Here is a 9718-nt window from a genome sequence, read left to right on the forward strand (position 1 = left end):
AGGATACCCTTTAGTCGCTTTATTTTTGCAGATTTACTTGACGTTTAAAACTGTGTAGAAAGCTATAATATTTAACGTACAGCACAGTTTCATTATTAGCAAATCTTTTAGTAAGAATTATTATTAAAGATTGTCAAAATGTACTTGCGTAGGCCCGTTTTCTCAATGTCATGTTAAGGTTCCAGTTTGCTATCTGTCAAAAGAAGTTAACATAACCTTTACAGAGACTGTTATCTGATTCGGTTCTGTTAGAATCGGTCTGTTAAATCTGAAAGTAGGTGAACTTTTGGTTATCAGTCTTTTTATTTACCTACAAATTTAACCAGAACATTTCCTCTGGTTAGGATTTTTCTGTCTAACCAATATGATATTGAGATACTGAATAATTCCAGAAAAGCAATATATCCCAACAACCAAAGCTAACATAATATTGTAAATTTGACCCCAACAACTTGTTCCACTTCAGTTCCCTATGGTTAATTCAGCTGTTAACGAAGAAAAAAATTGGATTGCCTTATTTTCTTTTTCATTTATATACCCCTTCTTTCCCCGAGTATTGGGTAGAAAGCGAAGCCAGGACACCTTCCTCCACGCACATCAGTCTGCTGCAGAGATTGCAAAATATTTGTCATAATACATTTAAGTTCATGCCGAGCGGAGATTATTTCCCTGTTCCGGGGACGGGGCCTCTGATTGACACATGTCAGTGGTACGAATGGACTGAAGTCGAGAGCTGTGGGTCCTGGCTCTCCGTTTGTTGTCTTCACTGCGGGGATACGGAGGCCCCCTCTTCGGAAACCCTCACCCAATCCCATCATGGGGTCAGTTGTATCGATGTGCTGGCAAATTTTTTATTCAAAAGGTAGCCCGGTGGAGGAGCATCAAATAAATAATTGTTTGGCATGTTGGCCATCGAAATGTTGGCCGGGAAAAATGGTATGGAAAAGGCAGAGGCTCTGGCGTCGCGCATGCCTTTGGTGCATTATCACACATCCTGTCTAGCCTGGGCGGATGGGGGGCGGGGGAGAAGTGGGCGTGGCGGCGGTCCTGTCCGGCCAACAAATGATAAATGATTGCCATAAATAAATGCGTTACTGGCAAGGCCGCCTTTTAATCGCCTGGCACATTTTATATTTCTTTAACATTAATCATCCGTTGTGATTTTCGCTTTCCCTTTTACCTTTTGCTTTTGCACATTTCATATTTTTTGGGAACATCATTTTCCATCTATTTGGTTTTAATTTATTAAAAAAGTTTCCAACCCCAAGACGTTCAGAAATTGATAAACTTTTGCGGACCCCCAAGCATTAATTATGCATTTGGAAAACGGACATGAGCCCATATTAAATCTAATGCATTTGGCTTGTTGATAAATTAATGCGTTTGCCATATAAATATTTTATGCAATTTTGCCTTGATTGCGGCTTGCACATATATTTATTGTGGTTAATTTTGATTTAAATGTGCGCTGCACAAGGGTGAGGGGTTGTGTTTCCCGTTTAGGGGTAGTTTCATGCCCTTCGGACTGGATTGCGAAGGGGAAATGTTGCCATGTTGCCAGGGAATGTGGACCTTTTTCGGAGTAAATGTTGAGATGACGGCGAATACTTTTTGAAAAGTGCGCGCGAATCGTGCTTTTCAATGGCAAAGTTATTCATTTTTTATGACTAGACCAGGATGAGGTAATTACAATTACTGTTTTAATTAAAAGTATATTTATTTTTTTCAATACTCTCAATGCTGGGAAATTGGTCTGACCGTAATCAGAATTTAAATTGCGTAAGCTACAATCTGCAAATAATTTACGAGAATACCTATTCCAGCCATTGTTCCGTTTCATTAATATTAATACAACATTTTACAGGCCATTGACTACTTATTTAATTGTAATTTGCGCAATTCCGCATTCACCGAACAGCACACTGATGCGGCTTAATAAATGCAATATTTAATCGCGATGCTGAAATTAACAGTTCGAGGCTCCTGGACAAATTTCAATTTAGCGGCGAGCATATGAAACATAAATAAATTATCGTTGCCACGTCACTCGCCTATTTCATTAAGTTGTATTATAAGTGAATGCAAACAATTATGAACTTATGAGATAATTAACTGCAAAAACAAAGTCATTTGCATAAGTAAGTCAATAAGCGTCGAGTAATTATAAATTATAACGGATTTCGCTTTGTTTATCTTATGTAATCAGCTTTACGTGCTTAAATAATTAACATTGAATATGTTTTAATTAATTATGTGTGCGAACTAACGGAAAACTATTTGATGGGCAAGTTAATGAAATCGAGTGGGCTTAATCGGCAAACAAGGGCTTTCAAGTATTAAAACATAATGTAAATATAAATATTTTTGGTAGACTTTATACGCTGCATAATATTGGTAAAGCTAAGTACGTGCTAGAACAATTTTACTATATCCCAACAAGGTTTTTGGGACACCAAGAGGGAGGAACCTAATAATCCCCTAAACACCATCGAGACTTCGTTAACAGAAGCGATATGGGTGCTCATCTATATGAATCTCATGAGCGAACTGTCGTGGAAGGGTGTCCAAAGACCCCATCTACATGCCTCGGGAACTACCCCCTACCCATCCCATTCCCATTCCCATCTCCACCTCCGATCCGATGGCACAGACTGTATTAATGCGCTTCATATGTCAGCTGGGGCCATTCATCATCATTATGCTGATGCCAACTGGATGGCTGGCTGCTTGGATGCTCGTTTGGGCCAAACAAGCCAGCATACCAAAACATACCCGTAGTTTATGAGAGGAGCTCATCAGAGCAGCCAGAGAAATGAGTTTGATACAAGCCTGTTTGCTGGGAAAGAAAAAGTTTAAATAACTTTTACCCGGTTTCATGTCACAGCATTTAAAATGTACAAACGTTTGCCTCTGTCTGGCGGAGTGTGTATGTAAATTGTTGCCTGGGAAAGGGGCAGGAGAAAGTCTGGCCTGTGCTGGAAAAAAAAGGATAAAAAAAACCAAAAACCCAACTTACTGCCTGTTGTTATGTGAATGCTCTTGTTGTTGGCCTTGTTATCAAAACGTTCTCGCTTAAACTTTATTAGTTTGACATGTGTGCTTTTAGCATTTTAGGCACGTTTGATGAAACGTAATCAAACAAGCCGCAGAACATTTTTGTCCTCTGTGGATTGTGTACCTCTTAGTGGTAGAGTTTAGGGGTATATCCATAAAAATATTATTCAGTTCGGAAACGCAGTCAATCTCGGACTTTATGATAGCTATAAAAGCGGGATTTGATTAGATTAGTAATTATCTCTGCTTACCAAAAATTATCTGAGTAAAGGGTACATCTGTAATGCAATTACTTTTAGCTTATAGATATTTTAAAATTTGTTCTTCGATTTTTTATTAGTTAGAAAAGTTTGGGGAATCGGCTCAAAGTATTTTTATATCCTTAATGATAGGTTTTAAGGGTGTGTTGTACATAAACCCTCGATCTTATCATTTATGTCAGCTTTAACAGCATTTTTTTTCTTTGTATGTATAGATTTTATAAATGAATATCTGTGTCTTACCAAAAATTATCTGAATGTATTGTACTACTTATTGAAGATCTACCTTAACAACAAATACTACTAAAAATTATTTGAAATTTTGTTTGACATTTTTGGGTATCTTAAAGTTGGTGCAACCGGCAAAATATTTTTTCTAGATTTTTTTCAACCTAGCCAGACTTTCGCATATTTAGAGGAATTTAAAAAGTAAGGAGCAATCTCCGGCCCCTTAAGAGCACTTGTGCTAATACTTGTCGCAAGTTACAACTTGTAAGTAAATGTAGCTTTACTAGAGCGCAGACTGATGCAAAACTTTGCTCGGCGACATGTGAATCCTTTGTGTCCCTGTTCCTATCCCAGAACCCGTCCCCAAACTCCGATCCCGATTGCGATCCTGATGCCATGGCAATAGTTAAGGCTTAGCCACTTCGCAGTGTGTCGTCGTCGCTCGCTGAACATTTTAATCGGCAGGAAATGATGTGAAAAACTTTTTAATCCCTTTAAATGCCAACTTTTCAATGTGAGTTGGAGTGCAGAACGTTAAAGCGATGCCAACAGGGCCGGAAAAGGGCTTAAAGCCAGCAAAAGTCGTGAAACTTAATTATCCACCCCAGCCAACACCCACAGCCACTCAGGTGTGAGGCCGGAGTTAATTTAAATGCTCCTTAAAGGTGTATTTATTGGAGGCATTTGACTTTTGAGCAGAGAGATTTAGTGCTTTGCGAATCTTTGATGATAAATAAAATTTGCAACTGCCTAAATCAGGAACTTACACACACTTACCACCCACCTGCAAACATATATGGGTATATTCCCATGTATATTTCTGCCGATAAGCACCTGCATATTCATAATTCAGATAAGTGTCGCTTTTCGGCCAAAAGCAACCCCACATCCGCCCAGCGGAGCATTAGAGCAGCCCAAATTCATGCAAATTACGTTAAAGTGGAGGTGGTGCTCGAAGGCAAAACTGTGGAAGGGACTGGTACTAGTGCACCTGCAAATTGTGTGTTTCCCTGTTCGGGCATAAATGTGTGTAAAATAATATTTTTGCACATTCTACGCCTTAAAACCATAAAATTGCATAATTTATAAATTTGAATATCTCACACATAAAAGGAGGCGGGGCCAGGCCAACAAAAGGGCCCAAAAAGTGGTATGAATTTATATGGTAGAGAAAAAGACCAGGGAAATCGGAGGAAAATAGGATGAAAATAGGCAAATAGGCAGAGTCAAACGTTATTGCTTCGACCGAGCATTTCAAACACAATTTGGCCAGCTGAAAAACGAGAAGAGACAGAACCATTTTTGTTTCAGGTCAGTCAGCAGAATTTGTGGTCGAGCACATGAGCAAAGTAATTTGGGTTCACAATTTAAAATGTTATAAATGCCCTCCTCCGTTTCGCCCCGGACAATAACAAGACAGGCCAATATTTATTTAAAATTGAGAATTTCCTGTGACTTATTCAAATCGAAATCCCATTGACAGTTGATGCTGATTTCTTGATTACACGCCACACACTGAGACCCACAACAACGTTCTAGAGTGAAATAATAATTTCTGATTTATGGCTTACCAAAACAGTCCGCTTCAGTCCGTACTGTTTGCCAATTTAATTGATTTCTGGCCTGCAACTCAAATTTGTGGCATTTCTTTCTAATAATTTTCCAGTTCTTGCGGTTGCACTTTGGGGGCGTGGCCGGGCCAACTTTGCAACTGCTATGCCCGCCCTGTGAACTTCCATGTTTATTTTTATCGCACTTCCTTGACGCGTCGAGTTTCAAAGTTTTGCGAACAGACAACTGCGAGGGTTTGGTTTCCACCAGCAGCTAGTAGCTACAGTAAGTACATACCACACGTGTAAACACACATGAGTTTGATTTTTGTAAAGTGCTATGTGAAAGTTGCCAGGCGGCAAGGTGGTAACCTCGACATGTTTATGAGCGTCTAAACTACAGAGTTCATGGACTGCCGCAGCTAGTAAATTGATAAAAGTTTCAGTCCTTTCCGCGTGCATAAATGATAGCCAGCAGGAAGGTCTCGAGGAATTTTCGTTATCGATGGGGTGTAATTTTTAGGTACTCAACAGCTTAATCGATTTGGGAATAACCGTAACAAATTAAAGCCCAAACTCATTTTACAAATGGAAATCTTTAAGTGCTAGTCTCTTATCTATGGCCTGTCATTTACAGCTCCTTATGGATGTAAATAATAATTATTATTTGCTGCAAACCTTTTCCTGGTTAGACGTGACAACGGATTCGTTTCATTTAATAATGTCGACACACATTTCCGGGGGTAAATTAAACAAATACCTCGAGTGCCCGGGAACCTTAATTGTCCGACGGTCATCAACTTGTGGCTGGCTGCCAATGTCCAGATAAAATGTATGTGGCAAACTATTGTCTCGGCGTTCTGGGCACTCCGTTGAGTTGCCCCGACCCTCGACCCTCAACCATCGACCCTCGAGTGCGTGCTACCGCAAGTATTTAAAATTGTTTTGGTAAGTGCTGGTTTACACCCAGTAACCCAACCCACTTTTGGATGCCAGCGTTTGGCAGCAGGTGATAAAAGTTCAAAGTCATGTAAGCCACGTGGTCGAATGGTGGGGGTTGGGGTCGTAGGTCCCCTTTTCAGTGGGGGGCTGAATCTGCTTTATATTTGAATTTTCCCATCGCTCGCACGCAACTCGAGTGTCAGGACAACAAAATGGATTTCATCCTGTAGACTCGCTTCATTTTTCAACTCGTTCAACTTGGCGGCTTGTGAAGTTGAAACGTTTCAAGACAAGAGCAAACAGACTGCGCTTTTCTGAACCCGGCTTCCTCTCCCCTGCCGTAGGATTAAGTCAATTGTCGGTATTCGTGTTTTTGTTTTACACATTGAGAGAAAATAGATTACAAGAGTGGTTTTTTATCATCATTCCATGTTGAAGAAATATTTTTATTACAAGTTAAGGTTTTCAAAAAGTCGACATATATTTAAAAGTAACTTTTTTATGTAGATACTCATACATTTGATACAAAAGACCAAGTTAAAATTACATTTAAGGGAAGTTTTCCCCAGTGTAACATTGTCAGCGAACTAAAAGCGGTTCCCTTATATGACTTCCCTTTTTCCAAGACGGTAGCACTTTCCAGATGCACTTGCAGACAATGCATATCGTAGATGAGAACCTCAGATTGGTTCGCAATGGAACGGGATGCATCCACTGACGCCTCATCTTGGTGAAATCCTTTCGTTGAATAATATTGTCGCTATCACGATCGAAGATGGAGAAAATCACCTCGGTAAGATGTTCAGAGAGTTTCACGCCGGTCACCACATACGAGATGTGTCGCAGTGTTTTGGGTGAGATATTCGCCCCGGTGAAGTAGTAAAAGGCCAGCTCATTATCCATAACACCCACATCCTGTACAAATCGAAAAAAGGCCAAGAATTCCTCCAGACTTATACCACGACCCATGTTTCCAAACTTTTTCTTGACTCTCTTCAGGGTTTCGCGGGTTTCGCTACGGGAAGTTCTGAAGCCCAGAACCACCTTGGTAAAGTCCAGTTCGGAGATCACAGTTCTGTGATTCACAAATCGAAATAGTTTTAAACTTTTAACCCAAGAAACTACATTTACCTGGAATCCTTCAACAGGTTCTGGAACTGCTGTGTATGGATCTCAGTGTGCAACTCTTGCAGGAACTCCAGAAAGTCATTTACACCCATTGTTCTACTTAACCGCGAACCAAAGAGATATTTTTTCAGATGCGAGTTCATCACGGAGGCTTCGCCCTGGGTGATTGCCATAAGAATGGTTTCCATGTCCTCGATTGTCACGTTCCCATCACCATTCGCATCGAATAGCTTGAAACTGATCCTAACATTTCGCTCCGGAATGGACAAAAGGATGGTCAGTAGCACATAGTCACTGTAGGTCAGCAAGCCCCGCCTCTCGATCTTTAAGAAGATGCTATCTTCCCTGACATCCGGCTGCCATTTCTTGGCCGCCTTCTCATCGAGAATGTGGAACTTGTCCAGGCCCAAATGCTCTGGCTGCCTGACTCCTGGCTGAATGGATCTCAGGAAATCGGAGACAGTCATGTACAGTTCCCATTTACCAGATTTGTTTCTCATTTTTATGGTGGCAAAGTATCGGAAAATCTTCGTGGGATGAGAGAACAATCTGAGTCGATTTTCATACTGCCTAATGGTATAATCACGGAACGAAGCTCGATGTGAACTTATAGGGCGCTTCTTCGGTATCGGAACTTTGTGTCTTAGAGCGTTATGATCAGAGGAGGCTTGCAAAACGAAAGGACAGGTCCATGTCCAGTTTTCCCCCTTGCTATCAGCCCATAAATTCGAGATAATTCCTGAACTAGACCGGGCCGAAAGGAAAACCAGTGGCCAAAAACGCGTCATATTCGGCTATTTGAAACTATCTTAAACAGAAGAAAACCACGAGTGATGGAACTTCGAATTTAGCTAGTGGTGCGGTGAAAACGATTTGGGTTTGCTCAAAATTTGGGTCAATTTTCCTCTCCTTTTTAGTTTTTTTTTGCAGCCAACTCAAACTGATTGATGTTGCCAGGCCTCTTGCTGATTTTCCCGCACTCCCCCTGGACCACACACACACACCCGATGGAAAGCATTAAAAGTAATCAGCAGCGCAAATGTTTGCACTACGGAAATTCTGGTGGTGATGGTGCATGGTTCTTGGACTTTATAAGACCCCAGGGAAATTTGCGAACAATAAACTGCGCCGGGCGAGTGAAGGGGAAAAAGTTTGCTTCGATTTGTGGATTTCCTCTAATTCCTGCACTGGATTTCTATGCATTTATGGTCGGTCAGCCGGCAATTTTGCCTGCCATTGTACTGAGGTGCTCGGAATATCTGAGAAAGTTGCCCCCAACTTCTTATTCTTGGTCGGGGTGCGACTGTGAAGCACTCTCGTTGGCAAGTTTCGTTTTCGAGTGCTCTCGTTGGTTCGCAAAACTTTCGATGGGTCTCCAAGTGCAGCATTTGGCTAATAAAAGATGGCTAGGACGTGTGAAATATGTATATTTCTAGGAAAAAACTTAATAATACAAAAATGAGCAAATGAGTTATGTGAAATGGTTTCTAAACATTCCTATCCATATTCAAACAAAGCCTTTTAGGCAACTAATTTTTGAAATTTGATAGAGCTTTTGTGTTTTCAAATATTGACTTCAGAAAGCACAAAAGATTTCACAATAATTACAAAATTAATCTGTTGTTGAATACATAATAATTTCGTCCTTCATTTAATTTACAGTAATTACAATATGATTTTCATTTAGCTACCCACAAATTATAAAATCCTTTGTTCTAACTTATTTGTACTGTCTTAAATGAAATTATTGTAAAACAAATTTGCATGGCATTAATAAATGTTCAAAAGCTGAATAAGTGTTTGTTTAAGTTAGCTTAACTTGCTGAACAGCTGTTTGTCGATAATATAAATTATTCGTTTCATTAAATTCGCATAATGCTGCTGTAAATAGATTTTATATAATCAAAATTGTAAATCAACTTAAAATATTTTGTATAATTAAATATTAAAACGAGTAATATAATTATAGCCATGGCTACAAAATATCTTTGAATCTAATATTCATGTTGTTCTGGTTTGAGAGAAAAAACCGAAATGACAATATGTAGCTGATTTTGTATTGCTCCATAACAATATCGTTTCACAAGCTGCATTTTTGTAAACGCTGATTGACAAACAGATTGATTTCGATGCCACGTCCCGAATGTTAATTTAGACATGGTGTTTGGCACTTGATTAAAGCATGACACTTTCGGTAGAAAAGTCCGTGCTGCTCCACTTTGCTCACGTAGGCCCACGGAAATTCCCTGGTGACGGGGGGCGGATTGTGGGTGGTGTTATAAGGGAGATGGGTGAAAGGGAACGTGGCCAACCAGGTGAATAATGCACGCCGTGGCACTTAAGCCGGGCCAAAAGTTTAGGCTTCCCTTTTGTCAAATGGCTGTCAACCCGAAGCTCAATCCTTTTGTCCGTTCCGTTGGCCTTTCATTCTGGCGTTCTGGCATTCGGGTATCCTGGTGTCCTGGCATTCTGGCATCCTGGCATTTGCATATTGTGTGTGTGCCCGCCTCACATAAACAACAATCAGAGCATAAACAAAGGTGGCGCCAATGCCAA

The 9718-nt window shown here is 40.3% G+C and overlaps 1 protein-coding gene across 1 annotated transcript; it reads right to left on the reverse strand.

Annotated features, from left to right (window-relative positions):
• Positions 1-6550: 6550 nt before the first annotated feature.
• LOC108019410 (calcium uptake protein 1 homolog, mitochondrial) lies at positions 6551-8140 on the reverse strand. The gene is made up of 2 exons (XM_017087232.4): positions 7166-8140; positions 6551-7109 (listed from the first exon to the last, which is right to left on the reverse strand). Exons 1-2 carry the CDS (start codon positions 7948-7950, stop codon positions 6614-6616), a joined length of 1281 nt encoding a protein of 426 aa, XP_016942721.3. The 5' UTR covers positions 7951-8140; the 3' UTR covers positions 6551-6613.
• Positions 8141-9718: the final 1578 nt, after the last annotated feature.

Source organism: Drosophila suzukii, chromosome 3, assembly GCF_043229965.1.
Source record: "Drosophila suzukii chromosome 3, CBGP_Dsuzu_IsoJpt1.0, whole genome shotgun sequence".
Lineage (NCBI taxonomy): Eukaryota > Metazoa > Arthropoda > Insecta > Diptera > Drosophilidae > Drosophila > Drosophila suzukii.